At 44.7% G+C, this 16,487-nt stretch overlaps 1 protein-coding gene across 3 annotated transcripts; it reads left to right on the forward strand.

Moving 5' to 3' along the window:
* The first annotated feature begins 6,076 nt into the window (after positions 1–6,076).
* Positions 6,077–15,540, forward strand: si:dkey-183n20.15 (RING-HC_RNF170 domain-containing protein). 3 transcript variants are annotated; one of them, XM_056276586.1, is made up of 6 exons: positions 6,077–6,321; positions 7,208–7,295; positions 9,970–10,075; positions 12,318–12,391; positions 12,487–12,621; positions 15,197–15,540. In XM_056276586.1, the coding sequence occupies exons 1-6, from the start codon at positions 6,293–6,295 to the stop codon at positions 15,536–15,538; spliced, it is 774 nt and encodes a 257-aa protein (XP_056132561.1). In that variant the 5' UTR covers positions 6,077–6,292; the 3' UTR covers positions 15,539–15,540. The 3 variants fall into 3 exon arrangements, with proteins under 3 accessions (XP_056132561.1, XP_056132562.1, XP_056132564.1); XM_056276587.1 differs by having other exon boundaries at positions 12,487–12,597; XM_056276589.1 differs by having other exon boundaries at positions 6,268–6,321; positions 7,126–7,295.
* Positions 15,541–16,487: the final 947 nt, after the last annotated feature.

Genomic DNA, 16,487 nt, shown 5'->3' on the forward strand with positions numbered 1-16,487 from the left:
AACGCGGGCACTCGGCGGTGAAAAAAACGACGCAAGCGCGTCGTGAATTGCAGCTTCTCCAGTCTTTTGACGTTTGGTAGAGAGAGAGAGAGAGAGAGAGAGAGAGAGAGAGAGAGAGAGAGAGAGAGAGAGAGAGAGAGAGAGAGAGAGAGAGAGAGAGAGAGAGAGAGAGAGAGAGAGAGAGAGAGAGAGAGAGAGAGAGAGAGAGAGAGAGAGAGAGAGAGAGAGAGAGCCGAAGCGTACATCTTGCGGCACAATATGTATCAGAATGCCATAGCCTAAGGGTCAGTGAGTGACCAAAACACTGTCAATTACTGTTCCAATTACTGTCAGTTGCTGTTCTAGTGCCATGTTTTAGTCAAGCGCTGTTCTGTGTTTCTGCCAGTTCTACCTAGTCCTTTCTAGTCCTTTTTCCATTTACTTAAAAAAATCATTTGGTACTCTGTTGACCTGTTTCGCTGTTACCTGCTTTGGCAACATTGTAATTAATGCAGTCATGTCAATAAAGCATCATTAAATTGAATTGAATTGAGAGAGAGCGAGAGAGAGAGAAATAAAACACCAACGATGTGTCGCGTTGGGTGGGTAAGTGAAACCAATCATCTGTTAGATCTGTGATGATTGATGGCGCTCAAGGTGATCATAAGCCAATCAGAGCAGGATTTATGGGAGGGGGCGGTATACACGGGCTATTATCTGGTTACGACTCCATGTATAACCAGGTTTCCTTATTTTGTTTTCATTCTATATTTTCGGCTTCGGGTTTACGTTGTAGGAATTTCTCTGGGGCAAAAACCTTTTCAGTTGTGGTAAATGTCTCTGTCGTCATACCCACAGTCAAATGACTAGTAGTAAATCTACTACTACTACTTCCGGTTGCTCCCGTTAGGGGGCGCCACAGCGGATCATCCGTTTCCATCGCTTCCTGTCCTCTGCATCTTCCTCTGTCACACCAGCCACCTGCATGTCACCACATCCATAAACCTCCTCTTTGGCCTTCCTCTTTTCCTCTTCCTCTTACTACTAAATGATTAGTAGTAAATAGTTGTAGAAAATAAAAAGGACATTTTGTCCCGTCTGCTTTACCTTCCTGAAGAAAACGATCGATGGACTCTGCTGCCCATAGTTTAGTGTCAGAGGATCTCAAAGAAACGGGTACAGGAGGTTCAATGTGGGGTTCCCTGAGAGGTATCCAAGGGGTCTCCATCAAAATATAGAAACGTTTATTATCTGTAATACTTACACCCTGAACATGAACGTTTTGATAGTGTTTCCGTCTTACCGCTGTGTTTCGTTTATCCCCCTGAGATAATTTCAGGCAATTCCATACCAAATCATCAATCAATCAATCAATCAATCAATCAATCAATCAATCAATAAGTCAGTCAAGTTGCATTTTTATAGCGCTTTTCTAGCTGCAACAGCCAATCATCACCGACCAGAATCATGTTTATTGGCCATGTAGGTTTGCAATACATGGCATTTGACTCTGGTTTCGTGTCTCTCTCAGTGTACTTAACATAGAATAACAACACGACAACACAACAATCTTCAGACATATGTGTGTAATGGTGCAGAGAATATATCAGAGATGCTGAAATAGATGTTAGCAGGTTACTTACAGGCATGCCTGAGGTAGATGGACATGGCAGAGCGTACCAGTATACTTACATGTACAGTACAGTATATACAACATGGCTGGGTTTATTTGACAGTGTTAAGCGTTCATTTGAATGACAGCCGGCGGAAAGAAACTGTTTTTATATCTGGTTGTTTTGGGGTACAGTGCTCTGTAGCGCCTACCAGAGGGGAGGAGTTGGAACAGGTTGTGACCAGGGTGTGATGGTCTGCAGTGATGTTGCCTCCCCGTTTCCTGAGTCTGGAGGTGTATAAATCCTGGATGGAGGGCAGGTTGGCACCAATGATTTTCTCTGCAGACTTAACTGTCTCATATACTATATATATATATATATATACACTACCGTTCAAAAGTTTGGGATCACATTGAAATGTCCATATTTTTGAAGGAAAAGCACTGTACTGTTCAATGAAGATAACTTTAAACTAGTCTTAACTTTAAAGAAATACACTCTATACATTGCTAATGTGGTAAATGACTATTCTAGCTGCAAATGTCTGGTTTTTGGTGCAATATCTACATAGGTGTATAGAGGCCCATTTCAAGCAACTATCACTCCAGTGTTCTAATGGTACAATGTGTTTGCTCATTGGCTCAGAAGGCTAATTGATGATTAGAAAACCCTTGTGCAATCATGTTCACACATCCAAAAACAGTTTAGCTCGTTACAGAAGCTACAAAACTGACCTTCCTTTGAGCAGATTGAGTTTCTGGAGCATCACATTTGTGGGGTCAATTAAACGCTCAAAATGGCCAGAAAAAGAGAACTTTCATCTGAAACTCGACAGTCTATTCTTGTTCTTAGAAATGAAGGCTATTCCATGCGAGAAATTGCTAAGAAATTGAAGATTTCCTACACCGGTGTGTACTACTCCCTTCAGAGGACAGCACAAACAGGCTCTAACCGGAGTAGAAAAAGAAGTGAGAGGCCGCGTTGCACAACTGAGCAAGAAGATAAGTACATTAGAGTCTCTAGTTTGAGAAACAGACGCCTCACAGGTCCCCAACTGGCATCTTCATTAAATAGTACCCGCAAAACACCAGTGTCAACATCTACAGTGAAGAGGCGGCTGCGGGATTCTGGGCTTCAGGGCAGAGTGGCAAAGAAAAAGCCATATCTGAGACTGACCAATAAAAGAAAAAGATTAAGATGGGCAAAAGAACAAAGACATTGGACAGAGGAAGACTGGAAAAAAGTGTTGTGGACGGATGAATCCAAGTTTGAGGTGTTTGGATCACAAAGAAGAACGTTTGTGAGACGCAGAACAAATGAAAAGATGCTGGAAGAATGCCTGACGCCATCTGTTAAGCATGGTGGAGGTAATGTGATGGTCTGGGGTTGCTTTGGTGCTGGTAAGGTGGGAGATTTGTACAGGGTAAAAGGGATTCTGAATAAGGAAGGCTATCACTCCATTTTGCAACGCCATGCCATACCCAGTGGACAGCGCTTGATTGGAGCCAATTTCATCCTACAACAGGACAATGACCCTAAACACACCTCCAAATTGTGCAAGAACTATTTAGAGCAGAAGCAGGCAGCTGGTATTCTATCGGTAATGGAGTGGCCAGCGCAGTCACCAGATCTGAACCCCATTGAGCTGTTGTGGGAGCAGCTTGACCGTATGGTACGCAAGAAGTGCCCATCCAACCAATCCAACTTGTGGGAGCTGCTTCTGGAAGCGTGGGGTGCAATTTCTCCAGATTACCTCAACAAATTAACAGCTAGAATGCCAAAGGTCTGCAATGCTGTAATTGCTGCAAATGGAGGATTCTTTGACGAAAGCAAACTTTGATGTAAAAAAATCTTATTTCAAATACAAATCATTATTTCTAACCTTGTCAATGTCTTGACTCTATTTTCTATTCATTTCACAACATATGGTGGTGAATAAGTGTGACTTTTCATGGAAAACACAAAATTGTTTGGGTGATCCCAAACTTTTGAACGGTAGTGTATATATATATATATAGTGAGAGAGAGAGAGAGAGAGAGAGAGAGAGAGAGAGAGAGAGAGAGAGAGAGAGAGAGAGATGAGTTATAATTTATAAACTCTGAACCGTATTGCAATAACAAGCTTCACAGATACTACGTATTGCTGGTATTTGCTATGTAAATTCTTTTTGCTTTATAGTGCCCTTTTTTCGGATTTTTTTTCCTCCCGTTTTTTTCCAGTTGTATCCGGCCAATTACCCCACTCTTCCGAGCCGTCCCGGTCGCTGCTCCACCCCCTCTGCCGCTTCTTTTCACCTGACAGTGAGGAGTTTCGCCAGGGAGACGAAACGCATGGGAGGATCACGCTATTCCCCCCAGTTCCCCCCCCCGAACAGGCGGCCTGACCGAGCAGTGCAGTGCAGTGCAGTGCAGTGCAGTGCAGTGACCAGGACACATACCCGCATCCGGCTTCCCACCCGCGGACACGGCCAATTGAGTCTGTGGTGGCGGCCGACCGTGCCGGGGGTGACACGGGGATTCGAACCGGCGATCCCCGTGTTGGTAGGCAATGGAATAGACCACCACTCCACCCGGCCATGTGTCACTTGAGACAGGCATCAATAGACCAGTAATGTGTGTACACACACACACACACACACAACACACACACACACACACACACACACACACACACACACACACACACACACACACACACACACACATAATACAGATAGACTTACATGGGGAGTGTGTTTGAAATCCTATATTCAATCATGCTGATGTTTTGATAAGATAATGAATATCTTTGCATCTTTATGTGTGTGCACACTCACCTGCACATGGATGTGTTGGTGCTTCATATGATATGAGGGTGGATATCCCCCATCTCTGGTAAGTGGCCATGCTGTCTGTAGAGATAACCCTCTGTTATGTCAGCAGGCATCACACACAGTGTGTGTTACCACTCCATTTTTCTCCTTATCTCGGAGGCCCTGCCCCTGACTGATGGACGGCTGCTATTTTTAGGTGCTTCTAATCTGACCCTCTACCCCCCGGTTTGCATCTGTGAGGTTAAGGGCCTGCGTAAATATTTGTTAAGATATTCTTGCACAGACCAGCAGGGTTCACTGTGACCAGGCTGGTGCAGGCCAGACCCACACTGACAGCAGTCAGGTTAAGATGATCACATGTCCACCCGCTATAGTAATCCATCATTGCTCACAGCTACACAACCAGACAGGATGTGGTGGGGGAGGTATTCCCAGGAGTTTCCTTTTATGCATTATTTTGTCAATGACCTTTGTTGTTTATACCAATGGGACCAATCTATGAATTAGATGTGATTGCTTCCTGAGTCATCTATCTGAAACTTCTGCTCACTTTTTCAACCAACACTTCCTCCTGCAGAGGAAAGTACCCGGTATGGATAGACAGGGGGGGGGGTAATGATAAAGACTGGAAATGTCACATTGAATGAACACGTTTTCCACCTGCTTCTTGTTGAAACGCTTGACAAGTCAACCGTTTCAATGTACATGGATATTATGTCACATCCACCTGCCTCACGTATATAAAGCAACCCGATGAAATATTTATTCCAGCATCTTTGCACTCTGCACCATTGTGCTATTGTCTTCCTGTTGTTGCCTCACAGCAAAAAGGCCCTGGGTTCGAACCCCAGGCCATCCCGGGTCCTTTCTGTGTGGAGTTTGCATGTTCTCCCCGTGTCTGCGTGGGTTTCCTCCGGGCGCTCCGGTTTCCTCCCACCATCAAAAAGACATGCATTTTACGGTTAACGCTCCTGCCAGTGCCCATGAGCAAGGCAGTGGAAAGAAGAACTGGTACTGCAGCTGCCCACTGCTCCTATACAATAGGATGGGTTAAATGCAGAGAACACATTTCATTGTATGTATCTACAATGAAAAATAACAAAGTATCTGTTTATATCCATCTATATCTGTTTCATAGTAGCTAAATGTGTATGTTTACCTTGTTGTCTTTGTTGTAGCTGTGTGTGTATTCTGTGTAAATACATGGGGAGCACTTGAGTCAAATTCCTTGTATGTGTAGGCCTACGCATACCTGGCCAAATAAGCTAACTCTGATTCTGCTAAGTCTGTATAGTCAGTAGTTTAGCCCCCTCCTCAAAAGAGCCTCCAGTGACTGACCACACTGGAGTCAGTGATACCCTGGTGTGTTTCACAACGGCGGAGGCAGGGGTATGTAGGGCAAGGCTTTAAGGTGAGTAAACTCTGGGTGAATGATTAGCAAGGTCATCTCTAACCTGAATTTAATACGGCATGGGCCGGGTCTTCGACACGTCTTTGACCCTGTGTAGGAAGTCAGGTGACCAAAATAATTTGCATCCGCCGACAGGACGGAGACGGCGTTGAAGAAATAGATGCAAATCTGCTTTTGACCTGTAGAGGCGCCGATGCATCCGCGCTCTGACGTCATCGCCGTACGGTGCAGCCGCCTAAGCGTTGCGTGTTTACGGGGAATATTGTCCCTTTTCTCCAAAGCACTCACTGTGTTGCCGCTCCCTTGAGGCAGGAAGACTCAGAGACAGACCACTATCGAAAGGCCAAGTAGATTATTAACCAGGTTGTCTAATTTATTTTGTACGTGATGCTGTCAAGCAGCACTTCACTTCCTCCTAGGGGACTCACGCTCAGTGTCTCTCTCTGCTTCCCCAGAAGTCACACTGTCGCTTCACTATGCATCCCCAGCACTCCTCCGAGGCCAGGTGAGTCTTCTCAGTCCACATTTGGCCACAAACTCCTTTTTCCTCTCACACACTAACGGGTGGGGTGTCTGTCAAAAGGGGGGTGCTTTAATTAACAAGGTAACCTAGGACTGTGATGTAGAGACAATACGGGTGAGGGGATATCTTGGGCCGAATAGCTTTTAAAAAGTCGATGACAAGTTGAGGAAAAAGAGAGTTCAGCAAAAGTAGGCTTGTCTGAGGGCAGGATGTTGTGTTGCTGTAAAGCCCCTTGAGGCACATTTGTAATTTGTGATATTGGGCTACACAAATAAAACTGACTGGACTTCATTTGTGACGCATGCTAATTCACATCAGTGGCAAATCCTCATTGACGACCTAACATGTTTCACAAGATGTTTTAATTACCTTTCATTTCCTCATGCTAACTATGAATGAATTGCCAGTTTTCCATAAAACGATTACTGTAATCCTTGTAAATATAATTCAGCGCAATACTACATCCAGTAGTAGTTGTACAAAGCTAATGTCTTATTATCTGATTGGCCAAACACGTTTCTTAACAACGATTTTCCAGTATTGCTCTTAAAAATCCAGCCTCTCTGAGAGTTAAATTCATAGTCCTGGTTGATGCAATAAATCACGTGAGTGTTATCCCACCAGGGGGCGTGTCTAATATGTCAATCCGCTCTAGTCCAAATAGTAACACCTACACTAGCCAACACATGCCCCGGGGGGACAGGGGGGGCTGCTATCTGCCGCTAAGAGATCTCACGGGTCGTGAGTTTGATGTGCTGCGTGGTGTCATTATATCATGATTACCAGCGGAGTGAGAACAAAGTCTTGTTTGCTTTGCACCGGGGACGACTGTATATGGTTAATAAGCTACACGAGGTCACACTTACAGGCAAGACCCTCGCCCTGATGTGCCGGTGGGCAACCCCGAGCTGCGCGCGGCTGAGCCAGCGACACCAACACACACGTGCCGACACAAGGTGAGTGGATTCACACACACACGCACACGCACGCACGCACACACACGAGTGCGCGCGCACACAGAAACGCTCGCGCACAGACACACAAACACACACGCACTAACACACGAGTGCGCGCGCGCGCGCACAAACACAGACACAAACACGCTCACAAGAGTGCGCACGCGCACAAACACTGAAACACAAACAAGCCCACACAGTACAGTCACATTCACACTGTTGACTACTGACAGCTTGTTTTTTTAAGAGTTTTTAGTGTTTAAGCTCCAGAAAGCATTTTAGCCAGCCTCTGAAGCAGCGGTCGGGAACCTATGGCTCGCGAGCCATATATGGCTCTTCCGGTGACGGCATATGGCTCCCAGACAATTTTGAGTTGAAAATTATTTTTTTTTCAAAAAAATCAGTTTGGAACTGATTTTAAAATACTTGTGATATTTCTTAATTATACTGTGTCATTTTAAAGTAAACAGAAATTAGTTTTGAAGATAAATTTCACGGGTCACGGGTCACCCGTGGGTCGGGTCGGGAACCAATGGCTCGCGAGCATGTCCGGGTCATTGTAAAGGTGAAGAAATCAATTTTATCAGATAGCCAACTAGTTTATCCGCTTCAACCCTTGTAACGGAAAAGATGGCGAAAAGAAAAAAAGACGATGATTACCGTGCATTCCAGGCTGCGTGGACAGAGGAATTTGCATTTGTGGAGAGAGCAGGATCTGTGCAGTATCATTGCCAGGTATGCTGCAGGTGACACACTGCGTGAGGAAAGCTTGGCTGTTTTGCCAATGAAAGGGACAACAAGAGGAGAGGATTTATTCACGTCTTTCATGGAGTTTGCTAAAGAAAAAAAACTACCGATGGATAAACTTATTTCTGTCTGTACTGATGGTGCACCCTGTATGTTGGGGAAGAACAAAGGATTTGTAGCGCTTCTCCGTGAACATGAAAAGAGAGCCATCCTAAGTTTTCATTGCATCCTGCACCAGGAGGCGCTTTGTGCTCAGACGTGTGGCCAGGAGCTTGGCGAGGTGATGTCTCTGGTCATTCGAGTGGTCAACTTTATTGTTGCCCGAGCTTTAAATGATCGCCAGTTTAAAGCTCTGTTAGAAGAAGTTGGGAATCATTATCCCGGTCTGCTTTTACACAGCAACGTGCGTTGGTTGTCAAGGGGGAAGGTGCTCAGCCGTTTTGCAGCTTGCCTGAGTGAAATCCGGACTTTTCTTGAAATGAAAGGCGTCAAGCATCCTGAGCTAGACAACACTGACTGGCTCCTGCAGTTTCACTATCTCGTGGACATAACTGGCCATCTGAACCAGCTCAATGTGAAAATGCAAGGTATTGGAAATACAATCTCATCCCTTCAACAAGCAGTGTTTGCATTTGAAAGCAAGCTGGAAGTCTTTCTCAGGGACATTGAAACAGGTCGTCTTCTGCACTTTGAAAGACTGCAACAATTTAGAGATGCATGCTTAGCAAGTGACTCCACTCAACATCTGGATCTCCAGCAGCTAGCTGGCTTTACGTTCAATCTCCTGCAGTCATTCAAAGCACGTTTTGGAGAATTTCGTGCGCGCACTGGTCTTTTCAAGTTCATCACTCATCCACATGAGTGTGCAGTGGACAAAATCGACCTGACATGCATCCCCGGGGTCTCTATCGGAGACGTTGAGCTGGAAGTTGCTGACCTGAAGGCATCAGACATGTGGATGAGTAAGTTCAAGTCACTTAATGGAGAGTTGGAAAGTCTTGCGCGACAGCGAGCAGAGCTGGCGAGGGAACACAAGTGGACAGAAATTAAAAACCTTCAACCTGAAGACCAGCTGATTCTTAAAACTTGGAACGAGCTTCCTGTGACATACCACACAATGCAGCGTGTGAGTATTGCCGTATTGACCATGTTTGGCTCTACATATGCATGTGAACAGTCTTTCTCGCATATGAGGAACATAAAGACCAACCTACGCTCACGTTTAACTGATGGAAGCCTCAACGCCTGCATGAAGCTCAACCTCACCACATATGAACCAGACTACAAGGCCATCAGCAAAACCATGCAGCACCAGAAGTCGCATTAAAAGTAAGACATATTTAATTTATTATACGTTAAAAATACTATATGGCTCTCAATGAAATATATTTAGAAATATTTGGCTTTTATGGCTCTCCCAGTCAAAAAGGTTCCCGACCCCTGCAAGCCATCCAACTGTTCTTTACTATCAACCCGGCGATATATTCACACTTTGTGTTTGAATGAAAGTTAGGCGTTGTAAGAGAGATAAATATTATTTGCATGGATATGAGGAAACAACCTAACACGTTTCAAAATACTGAAACGGTATTGAGCTTTATTGTTGTCGACAGCCATGTTGTGTTACTGGTCATAATTTTTATGAGGGTCACAGTCTGATAGAATGATCACAAACGATACCCAACAGGAAATCCCTTCAATATCTACAGGCTGTGTTAATACAGATGTGACAATATAGCATATGTCAGCGTGTCGTGCTGTGTTGTGTCCTCTTCAGAGATGCAGAACGACTTGAAGAGTTGCCCCAACGTTTGCCGGAATAGATTTTTGAGCACAAGACTGATTTATTGGACGCGCCTGTTTACCTTGTCTGTATTTACAAATCATAAAAATCATCCTGTCCTCCTCTTCTCTCCAATTTGGGCAGTTCTTACAGACCTGTTCAGCCATGAGCCACAGAGACTGGCACTGTCCCGTTTGCTTGCAAACTGCCAGCTTCCCTGTCCAGACAAACTGTGGCCATCTGTTTTGCGGTAGGAGACCACACACACACACACACACACACACACACACACACACACACACACACACACACACACACACACAGTGGGTCTGTGTTTCTTGGTAGCCTGGAAAGTGGGGAGGAGGAAGATAGGGAAAAAAACTCATCCACACAAGTACTGGGATTCCACGAAGCTTGTCATTTATTACTCCACATCAACTTTACCAAGCCCGGGCTACTATTCCATCACCCGAACAAAACAGAGGCCACGCGTGACCCAGATGTCACTCTCGAGTTGAGAGGCAAAAGAAAAACAGGAGCCAAATAACACTCGTCCATTCACCGCATGCATGCCACTCAACTAACTCAAGGAATACAAGATGCTATCTGAGTCACATAATCAGCATCAGCATCATCATCTTCTTCTTCTTCTTTTTCTTGGTGTTTATTGGCGGTTGGCAAACAACGAATTGGTGCATTACCGCCACCAGCTGGTATGGAGTTTGGATCAGAATGCCTATAGTCCCCCCCCCAAAAAAAACCTCAACTCTTAATTAAATTAGTTACTCTAAGAAACTGAAACAAGATTTTATAACACTCGGTTGAATTCTTCTGTAGAACATCTACTAAATCAAATTGTACTTTTATTTTCCTGAGATTTTGAGTCAGACGCCTTCTTTCTGCCTCATATTTTTGACAATATATCACAACATGCTCTATTGTTTCTGCTTGCCCACGGTAGTCACATCTGCCTGGATTGTGTCTGCCTATTTTGAAAAGTGCTGTTTAGTCCAGTGTGTCCAAATCTGAGTCTTGAAATTAGTGTCTCATGGCGCTGTCTGATGAAGTTGCTTCTCTTGTATCTAGGCAAGTATGTCTTAAAGGTACATTTCCCAATTTCGACTGTTATGACACAACACGCACGCACACACACACACACACACACGAAGAAGTCATAGGTATAAAATCAGACAATTTGCCCACATACAATTGTGTGTCCCAACGCCTGTATTTTCATTCACTTGTGTGTCCAGTTGGTCATACTGGTAAAGCAGCTGTTCTGGTCAATCATCGTTGATGGGTGAAGCATCGTTGTGCTGGTAAACATGCCTTTGTCCTTTAATTATTAACTGTTGTCATGGTTTTCCAACTCTGACTCTCGCCTGCCACAGCTTAAGCTAGTAAGTATATGTACTTCTAGTAGGCAGCAGGTTAAGATGTAGTCCATCTAGCTCATCCACCATGCCCAGACACATTTAGAGGGTTACAGAGGTGCCGGAGTGCACATGAAACACAGCGCCAAACATAATGTTCATATCTAAAGTCAGCTGTGTGGTATATTTCCAAAATTCTGCTCCTTTTAAGAAATTAGACCGGTTGAGGGATGGACTTCAGATGCATTTTACACCCAAATGTTGAACAGTCGTGTTTTGGGACAGACAGTTGTTTTATGCAGTGTAAACGCACAGCTCTAACTCTGTGACCCAGACATTATCAGACTCTGATTGTGATGCTATACACTCACCAGGACTCGCTTACCTTTGCCTTTACTGTGGTGCAGTCATCTAGTATGATTACCATCACAGCTGCCCCACTTACACTTCTCACCCTGAGCCTTCATACGGCTCATGGGGCATCCTAAGTGCTCCTTCACCCAACCAGACTTTGCAACTACAAGTACTGACTGCATGACAGCTCCACTGTGAGCTTGTCATGCTGGTATCAACATTTATTTCATGGCGGGGGCATCTGGGTGGCGTGGCCCAGATAGCATCCGGATGTGGGCGCTGATGGCCTTCTTCTGGCCCTGACAAAATGGATGTGAACCTGAAGTGGCCCACATGTGTAATAGCAAATATGGCCCAAATATGCCAAATCAAACGTGGGCGCTGCACTAGCGCCCCCTCTGGTCGGTCAGGGCGTCTGTTCGGCGGGTAGGGGGAACTGGGGGGGGGGGGGATAAAGTGATCCTCCCACACGCTACGTCCCCCTGGTGAAACTCCCCACTGTCAGGTGAAAAGAAGCAGCTGGCGACTCCACATGTATCGGAGGAGGCATGTGGTAGCCTGCAGCGCGCCCCGAATTGGCAGTGGAGGTGGAGCAGCGACCAGGACAGCTCGGAAGAGTGAGGTAATTGGCGAAGTACAATTGGAGGGGAGGGGGGTATTTCATGGCAGTTCTTGCACAGCGTGATCATGTCTAAAATACAGCACTATAGATACATTATGGTTCAAATGACCATGAACTTGCTGTTTTGCTTCTTTGCTGTGCAGCTCCCTGTCTGATCACATACTGGAGACATGGGTCCTGGCTAGATGCCATCAGTTGCCCTCTCTGCAGACAGAAGGTACAATTTTTTTTAAATCATGAGGCATCAAATGTAAACAGCATATTTAAAAACAAATTGCATACACGGAATAAAACAGGGGTTGTGATTTGCAGGTCAGTGTACTGTGCCGTCTCTTCACTGAGAGTCGATCGGATGGAAAGTCCAAGGAGGTGCTCGGTTACATCACAGACTACAACAGTCGCTATTCCGGAGCGCCGAGAAGAGTCAGTATCACGTTCAACCCTCATGTGCGTCTTTGTACATCCTTATATTTCAAACATGCTCTTCTCATAAGTGTTTAGAAGCTATTCACAAATGCCTTATCGGCACACGTTTTGGCCCCCCACCCCCAAATCATTACCTTAAGCTTGTGTAACTCATAAACCTACAACAGGTTGGGTGAAGTTAACAGGTGATGTCATTTCCTTTTACAAGCCTGTATTCAAATGCAGATTAGATCACAGGACGATGATCACAGGATGACATCGTCCCTTACGATGACAGGTTCGTTAATGGGCATACATGTTACGCAACCGCACACTGCAGAGGCGGTGTTCTTCCTGACAGTAATAATTACAACATAATAGGGGTTTTCTTACACACACCCAAAGCTGCTGCACCCCCAATCATTAGCACGGGAAGGTGGGGGGCTGAGGGGGGCTGCAGCGCCCCCCCGCAGCAGCAGGTGGCTGTGTAACATCTTAGACCAACCCAACAACAGTCTGCCCAACTTTTTGTAACGTACAAATGCAAACAAATAAAACATACATTTACTTAAAATCTCTACTTAAAATATCTTCCCGCGCGCCTGCCCCCAGTAGATGTGTTGCCCCGGAACCAAGTAGAGGGGCTGCCAACTACAACGAAAAGTATTGTGGCGAGCCGGCGTGGAAGAATGAGTCGAGAGGCAGCGATCTCTTTTTAATTGCAGCTCCCGTGCCCCCATACACCGCATGACCCCGGAAGTGCTCCGGCCAGAACGGACCAGAACTGACAACAACGTAACGCGCCCTCCCCCCCATGTCCCAAGTGGTGACACCATGCTCCAGTCACGGTCCTACAGTCAGTGAGTCAGTAAACGGTCTCCTACTTGGTCTGAGTGGAACCCCCAAAACAACAACACAAGAATAACCACAACATGAACACCTCATCATTAAAACACAATTTTAAATCTAACATTAACGATCCCATCAGCCATTGCGCTCCCCCGGCGCAGTACCACCGGCAGTCAGAGCGACTTTTTGTCCCACTGCGTCTTCATTGAAGAAACGAGTAATAACAAACATCCAGCAAACGCTGAGACAAAAACGTAACATATTAAGGCGTCATTATGAAGTAAGGATAATACAACAGAGTACGACTCCATTCTCAGTATGACATTACAATCAATAAGTTAGCGAGACATGGAGTAAATGTAACGTAACGAAATAAATAAATAAAAAGACAATAAAAATAATCAAACAGACGTAGGCAGAAAATTCAAGTTTCTTCAAAAAAATTCTTGTAGCATACTAACCGTATGAGCACATTTCTTATTATTTATAAGTTGGACAGACTCAAAATGCTTTCTGAATTCAACCCTGAAAGGCGCAAATGGTGGGCGAGACCCCCCCAAGAACTTTGCTTTATGGATATGGTGTTTCCCCAGGTTGACAGTCTGCAGAACTTTCTGGTTTTCATTTTCATAATATAGGACTACACCCTTGGCTTCCAGCTTAATTGAATGGGGGAAAAAAGGGAAATCTCAAGGAATGGGTGGTCTCCCCAGTGAATTCTGTATGTATTTTTGGAATATAACTCAAATTCCGCTCTTCAGTATGTTAAAGGAGTGCATCGGTAATGAGGAAATGACTACAACTATCACACAAGGTATAATAACGCTACTTCCCAAACCAGATAAAGATCATCTTTTCATAGATAACTGGAGGCCGATATCATTGCGCAATGTAGACTATAAAATACTCTCACTAATCTAACCCTAACCCTAACCCGTCGTTACAGTATGACATCATGTTTTGTTTGTAAGGTGCGTGTGTAGCAGATTTGGAATGGAGTGTTTACTCACTTTATTATTAAAAATGTACATTCCATGCAGCCCTAGCCCACTGTTTAAAATAAAGGTATGTTTTATTATTTATTTATTTATTTGGCATTTGTACGTTGGGAAAAGTTAGGCATACTGTTAGGTCTAAGATGTTAGACAGCCACCTGCGACTAGGGTGGTGCACCCACAACTAAGGGGCACTTTTTGTACTTATGGCTCAGTTACGGCACTGGCAACTGTTGTGTGGGCCAGATGTGGCCCAAATGTCATAAACCGAGCCTGACTTGGGTTACGGCAAGTGTTATGTAGGCCAGACATGGACCAAATGTAATGAACCGGGTTTGACTTGAGTTACAGCACATACTATGTGGGCCAGATTTGGCCCAAGTGTGGCTGAGTTGAGGCAGCCACACTCACCCTGAGTCAACGCTGTCATTCAAGGCCAAATGTGGGCTGTAAGATAACTGAAGATGGGGGCCATATTTGGGCCAAAGATTCTTTGCTATGTGGGTATGGCTGTATGTGGGTGGGACTGTTAGCTAAAGGAAAGCTTTGGAATGCAGGTGCTCTCACAGATGTAGGAAGGATCGTTTATCTTTGCCATACAGCTTTGTAAATGGGATTAGTGCATGACTGTAAAGTAAAAGTGACACTCTCCATACACGGTTCTTTTTCAAATTCGTATGATTTCAATATTCTTTGGACTCTCGATGCAAACATCTTTTCTTTAATGTGTGGTTTCCCATCTTGACCTGTCCTGACCCTTATACACCTTTCAGTTAACAGACTACCTATGTGACGCGCCCCTCCTCCTCCAGCTGCTGGCCCGCGGCCTCGGCACCATGGGAGGGCTGGTGTGGCTGTTTTTCTTCAGGGTGGCGCTGTGCTGTGTGGGTACCGTGGTGTCCTTCTCCTCCCCTCATCTGGAGACCGTTCCCTCATCGGCAAACCAGCTGGAGACAGACCCCTCCCTCTGCGGACTCCTGGGGGTCCTGGATGACCTAGTGGTGGTCATACTGCTCCTTATCTGTGTTATCAACATCAACCAACAGATGGCGCCAGAGACCGGAAGCCCAACTCGAGCTACACCCACACATGGCCTATTAGGGAACTCAATGTAATTTCGGTAGATGCAGCCGAGTTTTCAACATGGTTTTCGAGTTTTTGTGATGTGGACTCTTAATTGGATTCCTTCCACTCGGCGGTGCGCTTGCCAACTTGTTGTTGCAGGCTTATCATGACACAGCAGTATGCGGCTGTAGTCTTTGCTTCTCAGACGGAGGATCTGGACTCCAGGCTTTAGTTGTGAGGCGTTTACTCAAGTACTCTGAGAAACAAAGCTTCAGTACAACATCATTCTCTGTGTTGGTCAAATGACAACCGCAGTTACAAACTTTCCTTTAGTAGCTGGTCTACAACGGTCAAGGGCCTTTCCCTAATTGGTAGCGGGGCATCCTATTTTTGATCAACAGAAGAAGAGGGAAATGGCAGAAAGTCAAGTGATTCCAATTTCTTTCTCATACGCAAAGTTAAAATTTCTTCCTAAAGGGTGTCAGCTTTAAAAGTGTTTTTGCTGTATTATTTTACCTAGACTGTCAAATAGTAGGGGTACTATAGTAGAAGTGCAAATACTAGGAATTTTTACTTTTTGGCCAAATCACGCAATATTATTAACATCCAGAGGCTGAAGAAAATACTTTCATGTGTTTAAAGTAATATTCACTCTCCTGTAAACTTTTAAAAACCAAATTGAATTAATGTATATACATGTATGATATGAGTATTTATTGAAATAAATATATGGCTTTCCTTGTATTAAGACATATTATGCGTTTCCATATGTGACAATGTTTCTTTTATTAACTAGCAAGTTTAAGATCAAGTTTCAGCAGGGTCAACAGATGGAACTTGGAAAACCAATAATATCCATCATACGATACAAAGAGGAATCACTTCAATGTGATATAACCTCTGCAAAATAAAATTCGATCACCACAATGAAAACTCATGGAATGTAAGTACAGTCAACAAGAAACCACTCAGTAACAGTAAAACCGGCACCACAGTGTG

Source organism: Lampris incognitus, chromosome 3, assembly GCF_029633865.1.
Source record: "Lampris incognitus isolate fLamInc1 chromosome 3, fLamInc1.hap2, whole genome shotgun sequence".
In the NCBI taxonomy this organism is placed as follows: domain Eukaryota; kingdom Metazoa; phylum Chordata; class Actinopteri; order Lampriformes; family Lampridae; genus Lampris; species Lampris incognitus.

What these genes read in the sequence shown, in the direction of transcription:
- si:dkey-183n20.15 (XM_056276586.1), top strand. Translation starts at nt 6,293, where the DNA reads ATGCATCCCCAGCACTCCTCCGAGGCCAG. An exon ending in CTGTGGCCATCTGTTTTGCG is followed by an intron (nt 10,076 to 12,317) that starts GTAGGAGACCAC and finishes TTTGCTGTGCAG; the next exon opens with CTCCCTGTCTGATCACATAC. An exon ending in GTATCACGTTCAACCCTCAT is followed by an intron (nt 12,622 to 15,196) that starts GTGCGTCTTTGT and finishes TACACCTTTCAG; the next exon opens with TTAACAGACTACCTATGTGA.